The 16,433-nt window shown below is 45.8% G+C and overlaps 1 protein-coding gene across 1 annotated transcript; it reads left to right on the top strand.

Moving 5' to 3' along the window:
- The first annotated feature begins 1,462 nt into the window (after positions 1–1,462).
- Positions 1,463–8,132, top strand: LOC115394737 (solute carrier family 22 member 13-like). The gene is made up of 9 exons (XM_030100088.1): positions 1,463–1,837; positions 2,750–2,853; positions 3,385–3,539; positions 6,770–6,941; positions 7,019–7,139; positions 7,221–7,315; positions 7,398–7,612; positions 7,742–7,850; positions 7,934–8,132. The coding sequence occupies exons 1-9, from the start codon at positions 1,463–1,465 to the stop codon at positions 8,130–8,132; spliced, it is 1,545 nt and encodes a 514-aa protein (XP_029955948.1).
- Positions 8,133–16,433: the final 8,301 nt, after the last annotated feature.

The raw sequence follows: 16,433 nt of genomic DNA, 5'->3' as shown, positions 1-16,433 counted from the left end.
GGGGACTGCTGGCTCCAGGGAGGCGAGACTCTGTCTGCATCTGGTGGGGTGGGGTGGCAGTTATGGGTGGTGGTGGGAGCCTGGATGTGGGGTTCACTTTCCCCTTGAGCTCGGGGGGGGGGGGGGGGGGGGTTTGTCTCCCATGGGACATGACAGATGAATGGTGCTAGAAGGTTGATGAATGGTGGTGTGATGTGGGGGAGGAGGTGGGTTTGGAGGGGAGGGGTTGGACGGGAGTGGGGTTGTGATACCCTAGCTCTCGGAGTACACGGCTGGAGCACCAGGGGGGGTGGACGCTGACCCAGGCTGGGTAGCCACCTGTGGGTGCAGGTTCTCCTGGGTCTGGTCATGACATTGAGTGGGTGGGGCCAGGTGTAATTCTTTGACATTGCAGCAACAGTTGTTCAGTTCCTGATCAATCAGTCCAACAAGGTCAAGGTAAGATCAAACTGTAGAAATGTTCAAACCCAGACTCTCTTGCAGTGAAGTGACAGTGCTGACCATGCCACTCACATCAATTTATTTACTTCACATTTATTTTATAAAATTTTCATTAAACCTTTTTATCCCTTCACATTATCATTTGTTATTGGTTTCCATCTGAAACTTTATCTTCTGATGCCTTGTTTTTTACATCTTCACCACTATTACCCCTTTCCCACTGGCCAAAAAACCCATTTAAACCCGCTAAGTCATGGCAGTGGGAAAAGGTTTGACCCGGGATTTCGACCCGGGTCGTTGACCCTGCAATCGACCCGGTAAATTCCCGGGTGAGTTTGTAGCGGCTTTTAGTGGGAGGGACACATCTGGGAACTTACATAATGAAGTTGACGCAGCGCGGCTAAGTTAGCGCGCTAGTTGTTGTTTCTGGACACAGCGTGAGATTTCCTTCGTCAACATGACCCAGCATTGGCAAGATAGCGAGACCAGAGAGCTTCCCCTGATCCGTGGGGAAGAGGAGATTCGTCTACAGGTAACAGGGACTGTTTTCCGCTGCATTGTTTACTTTCGTTTTGCTCCGTCATGCTGATGATGTCATCAATGTGGGACACCATCAGTGTGGGAAAACGCAGCGATGCGGCTCGCCAGCAGGAGGTGAGACGCGGGTCAGCAGGTGGTGGGAAAGGCGTCTAAAAAGGCGATAGCGGGTCGCAGACACGGGTCGACCCGCTAGTTGCAGTGGGAAAGCGGTATAAGACAGACAAGCATGCACCTAACTCTTGATTTGGTTTCTGTATCAGGTAGGGTGCTGTGAAGCTGATAAATTAAGCAGTAAGCTCACATTTGAGGTCATATGTTGATGACCTATTTACAGTGTTTTAGGTCACAGAGGTAGAATGAATTTCAGGTTAAACATTAACTGAATTGAGAAACAGTGAGGTAGACTTTTGGTTGCTGAACCATCTGTCACATCAAATCTTTTCCTGTTCCACACTGTGCTGTCAGTATATTTAGATCCAAAATGATTGACTTTGAGAAGATCCTGAAGGAGATTGGGGAGTTTGGTTTATTTCAGAAATGTTTAGTGGCAGCATTATGTATACCCAACTTATTTATAGCTTTTGACTTGGTCGGCTGGGTTTTTATCAGCATGAGCTTCACACATCACTGCAACACGGACTGGATCTTGGAGCGTGGACCCAACTTGACTGAAGAGAAACAAAGAAATCTGACTATCCCAGTGAACCAGGATGGGAGCTTTGAGAGCTGTAAAATGTTCACTCCTGCGGATCTGGATTTGGAAACTATTGAAAATTACGGGCTTAACATCACAACAGCATGTATGAATGGATTCAATTTTGAGGCACCCAAAGGCATCTCCAACCTTGTCACAGAGGTAAAAGACACTTATTTCACAGTGTACTACAATTGAAATAACTTGCTTATGAAACAAATGTTACTGTCCACTTGACAAAAGTTTACGTATTGAGAAAGCATACTGGAACTCTGAAATTCTTTGCATCTGAGTTACGATTAAGATTTGGCTTTGTTTCAATGGTTATAATGCATGTCAAACATTTCAATGTGGAGTAAAAACTATTTTCTAAACACAACAAAATGATACAGAGATGGAATAAAGATTAAAGCACCAAAAGTGCTTCCACCACTGTCAAAGAAATAATTGTGTTTTTGTCTTAAACTGTAGTGTGCATAAATAGCATTATTGTCCAGTAGATAAAGTTTTCATTTGGCTCAGAAGAGAACTCAGGATGTCAGTCACGATGCTGTTGGTGGAACAGAAGCTCATGTTATCTCCCAACAAGAAAAATAACGAAAAACAAAACAAACACAAAAACCTAAAAAAAAAAGACACTCATACACTCAGGCACATGTGAAAGACATCAGGCCGGGGACAATAATCAGACATGAGGAAGGAAAATCAAGGACCCTGAAAGAAAATATCAAAAAGTGCATGAGAAATTAAACATGAACCATGAGAAAATTCAGTTTTGATCTTCTTCAAAGGTAGTTTAGTGGATTATTTTGTCTGTGATACAACAGTTAGACAAGAGTCATTTGGACACTAACTTTCACCAGTCAGCATGGGGGCAGAAGCGGTTTGTTTTGATGGCAACAAATGCTACAAGTTGGTGTGATGACTGAGTGACTCCTGAGAAACCACACCATGATGGACCGTTATCTTCCTTTGTACTCTCAACAAATGCGAGTTCAAAAACAGATGTTCACTGATAAAAAACCTGACTGCTATTTTGTTTGTGTTTTGTTTCTTTCTCTTTCATGTTTTCAGTTTAACCTGGTGTGTGACCGGAGCAGTCTGATCGAGGCATCGCAGTCCATTTACATGGGTGGTCTTCTAGTGGGAGCCTTGGTTATGGGACAGGTGGCTGACAGGTACACACGACTCATGAAGGAAAGCATTTGCAGGAATTATAGCATATTAAGGTCACTTTAAAATTTCAGTGTAATTGTATCAGTGTGTTTAGAAAAATAAAATTCAGTTTTGAATAGCGCTTATGTTACATTGTAGCACTAAGAGCTGAGCCAAGAAATGAAGAGATAATCCTGTATCTCTGGTGTATTTTTTTTTAACTCAACACATTGCTCACTACTGAATTACTGCAAATAAAATTTTACTTAGACATGCAAACACTTTCTTGTTTTTTCAGCTATACTGCTTCCCATTGAAATGTATTATTATGTCTTGTCCTTGTTCTACTCATATGAGGGCATTGCAAAAAAAAAAAAAAGGAATATTCATACAAGGATTTAGCATTTTAATGATCCTATGTAGAACTTGGAAACACTTTATTTCTGTATGATACACTTTATAAAGATATTAATATTAGATACATGAGATAATGTAAGATATTTTCAGTCCAGTCCAGAACTGGTGTCAGTGTAACGGTCCTTCTGTCTCTGCAGATTGGGTCGGCGCTTTGTGGTCCTGCTCTCAAACTTCCTTGTGATGTTGTGCAACCTGACTTCTGCTTTCTCACCCAACATCTACGTTTTTATGGGTCTTAAATTCATCAGTGCCATTTCAGTTTCAGGTGTTTTAGCTAGTGGATTTGTGCTGGGTAGGTATTCAGGGCACATATCCATGTGATGCCTGTCTGTTTTTAATGTGGTCAAAATAATTGATAGCTTCATCAGTTAATTGCAAATATTTGGCCTATTGGCATATAATGCAGCTCTATTTCATCCCTACTGACCACCAGAAGGTGGTGCTGAAAGCACAGAATGTTCCCTTTGTGCATGCGCTTTTCGAGTATACATACCAACGACACCTGTGACTCTGGGAAGGTATTCATTCCAGTGTCGCTCCAAGTTCGGCCCCAAATTTCTTCTCGTGTTCTGTTTGCATACAGCTGAGTAAAGCTTGAAGATTACAGGATTAGCCTGTACAGCATCATACTGAGTCGCTTGAAACCTTGTGACCATGTTGGTCGAAGCAGAAAAGTTTGCCGTCCACAGGCAGCGACTTCCATGGAGGAAGCAGAGGCTGAGGTCTCAGAGGTGGACTCGTCCATCACCCAAGCTGAAGTCACCGAGGTGGTTGGTAAGGTCCTCAGTGGCACCGGGTGTGGATGAGATTCGCCCTGAGTACCTTAAGTCTCTGGATATGCAGGGGCTGTCTTGGTTGACACAGCTCTACAACATCACGTGGCAGTCAGGGACGGTGCCCCTGGATTGGCAGACTGGGGTGGTGGTTCCCCTTTTTAAAAAAGGGGACCGGAGGGTGTGCTCCAACTATAGGGGGATTATACTCTTCAGCCTCCATAGGAAAGTCTTTTCCAGGGTACTGGAGAGGAGGACTCAACCGACAGTCGAACCTCGGATCCAGGAGGAACAATGCAGTTGGACCAGCTCTATACCCTCCACAGGGTGCTCGAGGGTTTTTGGTAGTTCACCTGACATGTGTTCACATGTGTTTTGTGGACTTGGAGAAGGCATTCGATCACATCCCTCGTGGTGTCTTGTGGGGGGTGCTTCAGGAATACAGGGTCCATGGCTCCTTGTGAAGGGCCGTTCGGTCTCTGTATGACCGGAGTAGGAGTCTGGTCTGCATTGCAGGCAGTAAGTCGGACCTGTTCCCGGTACATGCAGGGCTGCCCTTTGTCACCGGTTCTGTTCATAACCTTTATGGACAGAATCTCTAGGTGCAGACAGAGGCCGGAGGGGGTCTGATTTGGGTACCACAGGATTTCATCTTTGCTTTTTGCAGATGATGTTGTCCTGTTGGCTCCATTGATCCTGGATCTGCAGCATGCACTGAGGCGGTTCGCAGCAGAGTGTGAAGCGACAGGGATCAGGATCAGCACCTCCAAATCCGAGGCCTTGTTCCTCGACCGGAATAATGTGGCTCCTGGTAGGTGGAGAGATTCCGGCCTAAGTGGAGGAGTTTAAGAATCTAGGGGTCTTGTTCATTGTGGGGGAAGGATGGAGCGTGAGATTGACACGAATCGATGCAGCGGCTACAGTGATGCGATTGGTGTATCAGTCCGTTATGGTGACGAGGGAGCTGAGCTGAAAGGTGAAGCTCTCAATTTACCGGTCAATCTACGTTCCCACCCTCATCTATGGTCATGAGCTTTGGGTCATGACCAAAAGGACAAGATCCCTGATATAAGCAGCTGAAATGAACTTCCTCCGTAGGGTGGCTGGGCGCTCCCTTAGAAATAGGGTGAGGAGCTCAGTCACCAGGGAGGAGATCGGAATAGAGCTGCTTCTCCTCCACATCGAGAGGAGCCAGCTGAGGTGGCTAGGGCACCTCTTTAGGATGCCTAATGGACACCTCCCTAGGGAGGTGTTGAGGGCATGTCCCACCGGGAGGAGACCCCATAGAAGAACTAGGATACACTGAAGAGATTATGTCTCTTGGCTGGCCTGGGAACACCTTGGGATCCTCCTGGAAGAGCTGGGAGTAGGTGTCTGGGGACAGGGAAGTGTGGGCATCTCTGCTTAGACTGCTGCCCCCGCGACCTGGTCCTGGATAAGCGGTGGAAGATGGATGGATGGATGGATGGATGGACTCTCAGGTGGGTTGGGGCCTTGGCGGAACCTCCTGATCAATGGATTCACTCTTAACCTCCCAGGAGATGGTAAGGTTGCTGAATCTCTTCTCTTTAATTGAGTGTAGGGTGGATAGTGGCATCGCTGTCCTTCCAGAATCGCTCATGTTGTACCCTTCATGTGTGCAGCCTTAGAGCCTCTGCAGCTGGAGATGCCATAGCCATCTTAGTCAGCTCCTGTGAGGGCCTTCCTCGGTGGTGTAGGCGGCCCTCCTCCACATTGCTGTCCCTCCTTCAGTGGACTTTCTGGGGCAGCTACATTCTGTAGTTCCATACCCCGGCCCACTTCCTCATTTTTCACCCTATTAGGGGTTGTAGTCCCCAGCAACCTTCACACCCTGCCCCATTTATCATTCAGGTAACTCCAGGTTGTGGCTCCTGTCAGGTCCCTAGGGGCTGGAGGGGCAGAGACCAATGTCAAAGGAACTGACTCACTGTCCAAGTGGTTTCCCATGAGGGGAACCACCAGCCTCTGGGCGAAGACATGCATTCCACCTCTTCACTGCTCCTTCTGGTCGGATGGACACCACAGAGAATTCTTTAGTAGGGCCACATGCTGGAGCTAGTGGAACCTGTGTGGCCAGTTCAGGCAGGGTTCCCATGCTATGCAGACTCTCTCGCAGTGAAATGTGGGGTTTCATGTTGGGCTGCCCTGAGAGGAGTACAGCTGGATGACATGTATGCCGTTGCCTCTGGAGCAATGCCTGCCACCTTTTTCTGGGTTGCTATGTTGTACAGAATGAACCCCGCCACTCCTTATCCACTGAGCATGCTCCTTGGCTCCGCACAGGCTTCTCAGTGAGGTTGGTCTCTGGGATTCCTCGTGACTATGCTGGTATTTGTCCTTCAGTGCTTTCAGCACTGCCTTCTGGTGGTCAGTAGGGATGAAACAGAACAAAAGTTACCAATGTAACTGTGGTTCTATGAATCCCAGATGACCGCCAGAGTGTTCTGTCTCTCAGAATCTGCGTGACTAGGCTGGAAGATTCTGTAGGAACCAAACTTGGATTTGACACTGGAACTAACACCTTTCTAGGTTCACCCAGGGGTGCAGGGGATGTTGTTGGTATGCATACTCGAAATGTGCATGCGCAAAGGGCCCATTCAGTGCTTTCAGCACAGTCTTTTGGTGGTCATACGGGATTTATAGAACCATAGTTACATTCGTAACTTTCGATGTACAACGTTCTGTGTCATGTATTATGGGATTTTCAATGAGTCCTTTTGTTTTAAAGGAGGAGAATGGGTTGATTCGTCAAAGTTTGTTCTCTGCTCCATCATCTGCCACATTTCCCTTCCTCTTGGATTCATGATCTTACCTGGTGCCGCCTATTTGATCTCCAACTGGAGGATCCTGCAGATAGTTCTCTACAGCCCTCTTGTGATTGTGGTGGCAATCTTCTACTGGTCAGCACACGCTCAACCCACATTACACGTTTAATAGTACTAAAGTAATGCAACTAAACTTACTTGTTGTCAATAAGGGTTCTTCCAGAGTCGGCTCGCTGGCTCCTCACACAGGGCAGGAAGGAGGAGGCTGTTAAGTTGATCCAGAGAACAGCCAAAATGAACGGGAGAAACATAACAAAGGACTTGTTGAACAATGTGAGAACTGCTGACACACATCAATCAGAATCAAACATGTTCCATCTTTCTCTCAATATAAAGGTGGGCTTTGTTTTGCAGCTGGAGAACAAGTGTCAAATCAAAAAAGGAAACGTGCTAGACCTCTTCAGGATACCATATCTAAGGAAACGTACTCTCATAATGAGCTGTGTCTGGTGAGTGTTTGAACCACAAACTGCTGCCACACCTATGTGGTGATCATTGTAGGGTCATTAAATATTGCCCCATCTCTCTCAGGTTTGCCACCAGTCTGACATACTTTGGACTGAGCCTGAATGTGGGAACTTTTGGTCTGGATGTCTACCTCACTCAGTTAATCTTTGGATTAGTTGAAATACCTGCTCGTCTCATAACTTTACCTTGTCTCCAGTACTTTGGGAGGAGAATGTGGCAGTCAGGGACCCTCATTTTTGGAGGCCTTGCTTGCCTTGTGATTCTTTTTGTACCAAGAGGTAATTAACTGTTGGTTGATGCAAATCAGGGATTGTGGGATATCCATTGTTTGATTCTGCTGAGCAGGATTAAACTGATCCAATAGACTTGGAATTAACTCACATGTTCTAATTGTTTCTGTCCACCAGATCTTCCCACAGTGGTTACAGTCTTAGCTGTACTTGGAAAATTCACCGCCTGTAGTATTTTCATTACAGTCTATATTTATACTGCAGAATTATATCCCACCTCATTAAGGTAAGACCAATACTGTCCAAGAAGATGGACGAACATGTTTTTCTTATTTGCAGTCAGATTGCCGATGTGTCTGTTTTCTGTAGACAGAATGGTTTAGGTGTGAATGGCATGTTTGGACGAGTGGCGGGTATCCTCGCTCCTCCAATCAGGCTCCTGGAGGTCTACCATTACACCATCCCTATGCTGTTGTACGGCCTTTTCCCCATTGTGGCCGGGGGATTGTCTTTTCTACTGCCTGAAACCCGCAACGTTACACTTGAGGACCATCCACAAACACAGTGAGTGACTGAAACCTTCACCAACAGTATTTACCTTTTGTTCAAAGACATGATGCATATACATGTGGTTTATGTCTTGTCTTTAATTTCAGAAAGCATCAGAATGACACAAATGAGAATGAAGACTTACCTCTTCAAGACACTTAAACCAAGTGCATCTCTCTTCTCACAGTGTTTTCCTAGCACTTTTTCATTAACTAGATTTTGGGAAAAGTGTTTTTAGATTTTTGCTCTTCAGAACTTTCATATATGCGAAACTCTAGACATACTATTTTTATGAAGTTTATTCATAAATGCAACACTCCCTCCGCCTTGAAAAAGTGGATTGCCAAAATACTTTTGTGTAAGTTCACCTAAAATACAATGAACTATAAGAAGACAATCCATAAATAACGTGCAAAAGTGAATGTTTTTCATTTATTTTGTATACATTACATGTCTTCTATAAACACTTGACACTGCTGCAAACTATACAGTTTGATGAATTTGTCATTAATTCTGTAATCCTATTTGAGAGGTTTCTGTTTGTTAGTTTGTTATTGAACATTGAAATAAGAAGTTCACATAATAATAAACATTTGATAACAATACTCCTATTTGTATCCCAAAAGCTGTTTTTGATGGACATTTCCCTGACAAACACTACTCACTTTCATGGTGCAATAAACACACATGTTGCCATCACTTGATCACAGAATTTACGATTTTCTTGGAATTTTTACTGCACATTGCTCATTTCCTTCTCTTGAAGCTGCTCTACCTCTGGAAGAGGCAGCAGCTCATATTTTGTTTTTGTTTCATTTACATGTGATTGAAGCAACTGCAGAAGACGGTTACATTTGCTTAATTTTACTTTTTGATGTAGACATTGTATTAAGTTGGTCTACATGGCACTTTATTTTGAAAGAAAACTCAAAAAGGAATTTCTTTCTTGTGTTCATTTGATTCCTAATGTAGAGGAGAGTACTCAAGACTGGAAACACACACACGCATCAATCAAAGCTGATGAATTCATAACTTTTTATTTCACTTTTATTAGCATGTTTGAGTTGTAATACTGCCGTTAACACAAGATGGAGTTTTATTTGAGTTCTGAAACAGTGTGGTTGTGGTTGTGATTTAGAATTCCAGAGGCCGGATCTTTTTACTACGGCTGTGCACTGTGCAGGATAATTTACTTCTTTAATATATCGTATCTTGGCAAGTCTTCTTTTCATCTGGAAAAACATTGAGTGTGCTGCCAGCATTACACTCAATGCTTCAGTGGGAAAGCAACACTTAATGCTCTCTGAAGGTCAGCCAGTTGTAAAAACTTCAAAAAAAAAAAAAATTCAGAAAATCATGTTGTATAACATTTTATATAGCAGCCTATTGAACTATCCTCCAAACTTATCGCTCAGCAGAAAGTAGGTTTATATGCTGTCCAGAGGTTCAACTTGTTTCTCCAAGTGTTGGTAAACTCCTTTTTATCTCATTGCTGTTCTGTGTGCGTGTGTGTGTTGTGTGTATACACCTGCTTTACAACTTTACAATTCTTGCTTTCGATTGTCAGAGTCATGAACATTGGGCGGTGCATGTTGATTAGTTATTGTTCTACGGGTTATTCCTCAATAAAGTTTCACCTTTCATATTCCGATATAGATCTTTCTTTAAATGATGAGTCAATCACAAAAAAAGTATAAATTGTAGGGGACACATCTCAGGGTCCTATAGTTTATGTGGCAAATGCGACAAGCTGAGGCAGAAATTACCCAATGAGCAGTAACACTGCTTTGTGCGCTCAGAAATAAATGCTCAGGAATATGCAAATGTTTTCCACACGAGGGCAGAGTGAGACAGCACACACACCATGTTCAGGTGGAGAGGAGCTGCAGACAATCCTAACAGCTGTCTCTGGGTGAAATAAAGGCGTCAGCTCTCTGAGGCAATTTAGAGACACCAGCTGACCTGAAATACGGGCCTCAGATTCATGTGAGTTGGTCTTAACCACTACACACTTCAGAAAAAAGCCATCGAAGGGATTTAGTTTATCCAAAGCAAAAAATTTGCTTTCATAAAAGAGTTTAATCATTTCAAATGAGAAAAGAAGTAATTACAAATATATTAAAGATTTTGCACATAAATTCATTAATATAAAAATATAAACTCTCGAAAACCTCATGTATTCAACAAGTTGAGCAGGAATCAGTTGAAGTTCCTTCTATCATTTAAATCTTTTTATAACTGCAAAGAAGTCCTTGACGGTGTGAGTTACATTGTTGTGGTTATTCCTAACTTGTCCTCTGAAGAAAAGGATTCTCCATCACTAGCTTCGTGTTCAGGTTGTCTGAAACCAAAAATAAGTAAGCAATTTATATCAAATTCCCATCATGCCTTCATGGGCTGAAAGTTGATTGACTCACGTTGGTTCAGTGTGATCCTGGAGCTCAGTGTGATCCTGGAGTTCAGCATTGCGAGTTTCAGGAAGTAAAAAGCACAAACACCCAGCAACAATGGGGACGGTGCCATAAATCAGCATGGGGATGGTGTGGTGGTAGACGGCCAGGAGCCGGACCAGCGGGGCCAAGATGCCCGCCAGGCTGCCCAACATGGCGTTCAGACCGACGCCATTCTGCCTGGAGGCAGTGGGAGGAAGACAATGAATCACTTTATAGGGGAAAATTAAATGAAAAAACACGTGGTTACTGGTATGTGTTGTGTTGGAGGCAGTAAAAGTACAAAAGAACGAGGCAGAGAGCGGCAATGTAGGGCTTAACTTCACTGTATTCAGAACACTCTTCTTCGCTCATCACACAAGAACAATCAAGACAATAACGCCCTCTGGTGACATAAACCGGGAATGCATTCAGTGACTATACCACATATCCCTCTTTTTTAGAATAACAGTCCTGTATTCAGAAAATAAACATTTTAAAATGGAAAACAACCAGGACTTGTAAAATAAACATTTCTAAAATGAAAAACAACCAAGACTTGTAAGGCCATATAAGCCATTCTATCATAGCAACAACATAGCAACATTTTATTCTTTTAACTGAGTGAGGATTTTTTTTTTACATTTAATCACTTTGATTTTTCTGTATAACAAATGAACAGTCCATTACGAAAATCATGAACATGCAAATGTCCTCAGTCACATCACCACATCATCTGTCCCTCCGAAAATCAAAAATTCAGGCAACATAGTCCTCCAGCCAAGCAGGCGGCTGAATGTGCCTGCGACCCCGCCTGGGAACAGGAGACGCCCGAGCAGGTGGGGGTGCAGGAGGGGGCACATACACATCTTCTGGCTCGACAACAGCACGTGCATGCGTGCAAGAGTCAGGGCCCAGAGCAGACGCAGGTGACAGGTGCACAGCGTTCCACACTCTGCCGTCAGATAGTTCATATGTGGCAGGGCCTTTAAGAGCCACGACTCGTAGAGGCTTGGTGAATTTGAAGCATCCTTTTCGTGTTATGCCAGGCTTCTTAATCCGCACGTAAGATCCACACTTAAACGCAGGGAACTGTGCACTCCGACGTTCATCAGTGTATTTCTTCACTTTGGCTTGTTTAAGCGCCACAGTGTGTCTCATGGTCTCAAGCCTAGCAGAGGGAGGAGGCGGCGCGACCCCTTTAATGTTCAGCTTGGTACGGAAGGGGCGACCATGCAGGAGCTCAGCAGGGGAGATTTGGGTCACTGCATGGGGAGTGGCGCGATAAGTGAGAAGGAAATCAGAGACAAAGGACTTCCAGGGCTTCCTTTCAATGTTCGCAGTCTGGAGACAGTCCTTGAAAACTCTGTTCCAGCGTTCAACCTCACCATTACTCTGAGGGTAGTAGATGGAGCTGCGGCAGTGTTTAATGTCCTGAGCTTTCAAGTAAGCCTCGAACTCAGCAGAGACGAAGGAGGAGCCGTTGTCGGTGACAAGCTCAAGGGGGTTACCCTCACGGCTGAAGACGGTGGACAGGAAAGCTATAACAGTAGCAGAAGTCACATCGGACGTGAACGCTACTTCTGGCCATTTGCTGTAATAGTCCACAAGTGTAATAGCAAACCGGCAGTCGGGAGAAGCCAAGGGGAATGGGCCTACTATGTCCATGGCAATTTTTTCCCAGGCTGCATTGGGAAGGGGCACTGGTTGTAGGGGCGCAGCTCTTGTCTTGGCAGTTTTATCATGCTGGGAGCAGGTGACACACGACTTAATGGCAGCTTCAACATCAGAGTCCATACTCGGCCACCAGTACAGCTCCCTGAGCCTCTGTTTGGTCCTCACTATCCCTTGGTGAGTATCGTGGGCCAGTTGCATGAGTTGTGTTTGGAGTGCTGGGGGAATGACAACACGGTGAGTACCTCGAACCAGATAGCCATCCAGCTCAGCCAACTCTGTGCGTACGTGGTAGAAGGGTAACAGGGCAGAGTCCAGACCTTTTGGAGTACGCGGCCATCCCTTACGCAGGTGCTCAGTCACCTGCTGCATCACAGGACAGTCTCTGTAGGCTGTCTGTAGCTGATCTGTGGTGACAGCTGTAAGGTCAACAGACACAAGTGCAATCATGTCCTCCCCCAGCTCAAGTTGCTCATGAGCAGGTAGGGGCAGGCGTGACAGACAGTCCGCTACAACATTGTCACGACCAGGTTTGTACTCCATAGTATAGTTGAACCACATGAGACGAGCAGACCACCTCGCTATTCTCATACCTGCTCTCCCGAAACCTTTTGTGGACAGGAGTGTTGTAAGCGGGCTGTGATCCGTGCGCAGAGTAAAGTGTCTTCCCCACAGATATGTGCGCCAACGCTCTGCTGCCCACACACAGGCTAGAGCCTCTTTTTCGATGATCGAGTAATTCCGTTCAGTAGATGTAAGGGCTCTGGACGCAAAAGCAACAGTCTTTTCAGTGTCCCCATGCATTTGGGTGAGCACGGCCCCAATGCCATAATCACAGGCATCTGTAGTGACCAGCGTCGGGAGAGTGGGGTCAAACAGGGTAAGTGCTGGGCTTGTAGCGATTAGCTCCTTGAGTCGGGTGAATGCATCCTGTGCAGCATCAGTCCATTTAAACTCAGACCCTCCTCTCAGAAGAGCACGGAGTGGTTCCACCACAGAAGCATAGCAGGGAATGAACTTGGCGTACCAGCCCGTAAGGCCTAGGAAGGAGTGGAGAGCAGTAGCATCCTTAGGAGGCGGAGCTTCTTTGATAGCAGTGACATGTTCCGGGTTGGGACGAATGCCTGATGCAGAAACAACATGGCCCAAATAGCAGAGTTCTGTTTTCCTAAACAAACATTTCTCCATGTTGAGTTTCAGGCCACTCTCGTTCAGGCGGTGCAGCACAGCCTTGAGCCTTTTCTCGTGCAGCTCTGGGCTGTCAGCATACACCACAATGTCATCTAAGTAGCACTTCACGCCATCGAGGCCAGACAACATCTGTGTCATCATGCGCTGAAACGCACTCGGAGCTGAGGCAAGGCCAAATGGAACTTTTGTGAAGCGGAAAAGTCCATCATGGGTGATGAAGCTGGTAAGGTCTCTGCTCTCAGGGTGGAGTGGTACCTGGTGATATGCATTTTGTAGGTCAATGGATGAAAACATGCGTGCTCCCCGCAGTGAATGAAACATCTCCTCAATATGCGGAAGTGGGTGACTGTCCACAACAACAGCTTTGTTAGGCTCTCGTAGATCTGGGCATATTCTGAGCCGGCCTGACTTGCGTTTCACCACCACAATGGGTGAAACCCACGGGGAGGAGTCGATGCGCTCAATCACTCCGTCCTTCTCCAGTCTCTGCAGTTCCTCTGAAACTGCTTCACGCACAGCGAAAGGCAGACGGCGTAGCTTCAACTGCACAGGCTGTACGTCAGGTTTCACCTTCACTTTGTGGACGAAGCTGCTCACCGTCCCTGGTCTCCCTGTGAAGACCGTTGGCTCAGTGCTGACAGTTGTATAGCATACAGAAGATGCAGGGGTTGTCGTCGGCAGCGTGCTGACAGTCACTTTACCATCCACAATCTGAAGCCGCAGAGCAGTGAAGAGATCCATGCCTAATATGGGCGTTCCTGCTGGCACCACATGAAGGTGTGCGGAGGCGCTGATTGTTTTGTATGTTACCTTCAGTTCTAGGCAACCAAGCACTTGTATGGGACTCTTTGTATATGTGGTGAGTCTTCTTTTGGGCTTTGAGAGGGCCACTTGACTGAAGTGCTTTCTGTATATGTGTTCAGGGAGGATAGAAACACCGGATCCCGTATCTACTATCAACTCAGTAGTGATTGTTGTAGGACTGCCCGAAGCCTCTAGGGAAACGCTGCACCTCAGTTTACTCTCCCATGCATTCACATCAGTCTCATCCACTTGCAGCACTGTAACAGTGTCAACACTCTCCGCACTTTCAGTAGTCACCTCTTTTATTTTGTGTGACGTAGATCTGCTTTTGCAAACTTTAGCGTAGTGTCCCTTTTTATCACAGTGCCTGCACATTGCTGATTTTGCTGGGCAATTTGTGTAGTTTGCCAGGTGCTGTGTGGAGCCACACCGGAAGCAGGTCTTACCATCAGCAGCTGTCTTTGGAGCAGGGTGGGACGCGGATGATGAATGCCTCTGTGCATGTCTGTGTTTCCCACTGCGAAACTTGGACCTCCCATGCACCATGCCGACCTCAGCTGCTGACGACCCCTGTTGTGCATTAGCTATTGCTTTGGCCTCAGCGACAGCATGCTCAATCTGCGCAGATAATGTAATGGCCTTCTCCAGTGTTAAATTGTCCTCAAGCAGTAAACGTTCTCTGATCCTTGCATTGTTTGTTTTCTCCACAATCTGATCTCTCAACATATCTTCTGTAAGTGCACCGAACTCACAAGTAGCAGCGAGTTCACGCAGAGCAGCAACATACTGCGCAGTCGACTCACCCACGATTTGAGCTCTCCGTCGAAACTTATTCCTCTCCGCCACAACGTTCAGCTTCGGAACAAAATACTTCTTCAAAGCTTGCAGAGCTCCATCATAAGTATCTCCAACCCCTGGTAGTGTATAAAAAATACGCTGTGCCTCCGCACCAATTGTATGAATGAGCAGGGCGCGTTTCCTCTTGTCCTCCATGTCATCAGCGAGAGCAAGCACGTAATTTTCAAACATGCGAATCCATGTTTCAAAATGCACAGCAGGCTTACCAGGACTCTGCAAAAAAGCCGGAGGTGGCGAAATACCAAGCAGGGCCATATCCTCGTCGCCAATATGTTGTGTTGGAGGCAGTAAAAGTACAAAAGAACGAGGCAGAGAGCGGCAATGTAGGGCTTAACTTCACTGTATTCAGAACACTCTTCTTCGCTCATCACACAAGAACAATCAAGACAATAACGCCCTCTGGTGACATAAACCGGGAATGCATTCAGTGACTATACCACAGTATGCCATAAAACTACTTACCTTATAATGGTGGGATATAATTCTGCACTGTAAATATTAAGTGTTGAAAAACAGAAACTTGAGGCAAATTTTCCCAATACAGCGATGGTCGTTACCACTTCTGGAAGACCTGTTAGAGAAAGAAAAACACATTTTCCAGTAAAACCTGGATTTTTTAGATTTCAATTTCCAAAAAATCTTGTTTTTATTGTTCAGTTGCCAAACTGCGAGTTACCTTGTGGCACTAAAAGGATCCCAAAACAAGAAAGACCTCCAACAAACAGCACTGCGATGTGACAGACCCTCCTCCCGAATTGCTGAAGGAGAGGCACGCTTCCCAGACGGGCCGGAAATTCAACTAATCCGAAGATGAACTGCGTGAGGTAAATATCCAAACCAAAGCTCCCGACGTTCAGGCTCAGACCGAAGTACATCAGGCTGGTAGCGAACCTTAAAACGAGAGAAGAAGAAGCTTCAGGGCCTGCTGGTGTGAGCAGGGCTGGTGTGGAGATCAACACTCACCAGAGACAGTTCATGATCAGAGCCCGCTTCCTCAGATAGGATATCCTAAAGATGTCCGCCATGCTTCCTCTTTTGGCTGTGCCCCCGACCTCCAGCTGAGTCATTTCACAGTCAGTTCATTTTGATGATAATATTGGTGAATGTTTGATTTTAGTGGGTTTAATTCCGCTCACCTTGTCCTCCAAGTCTTCTGGGACGTCTCTCCCGTTGACCCTGGCTGCTGTCCGGATCAGCTTCACAGCCTCGTCCTTCCTGCCCTGCGTGAGGAGCCAGCGAGCCGACTCCGGAAGAGCCCTGGTTGATGGACAAACCCAGAATCACTCATAAATATGTTAACACAACGCTACTGAAGATAATCCTTGTGAAACCAGACTCCTGACCAGTAGTGGACTCCCAGGACG

Source organism: Salarias fasciatus, chromosome 9 (assembly GCF_902148845.1).
Source record: "Salarias fasciatus chromosome 9, fSalaFa1.1, whole genome shotgun sequence".
NCBI classification, from domain to species: Eukaryota; Metazoa; Chordata; class Actinopteri; order Blenniiformes; family Blenniidae; genus Salarias; species Salarias fasciatus.
This window is presented reverse-complemented; position numbering and strand designations above follow the sequence as displayed.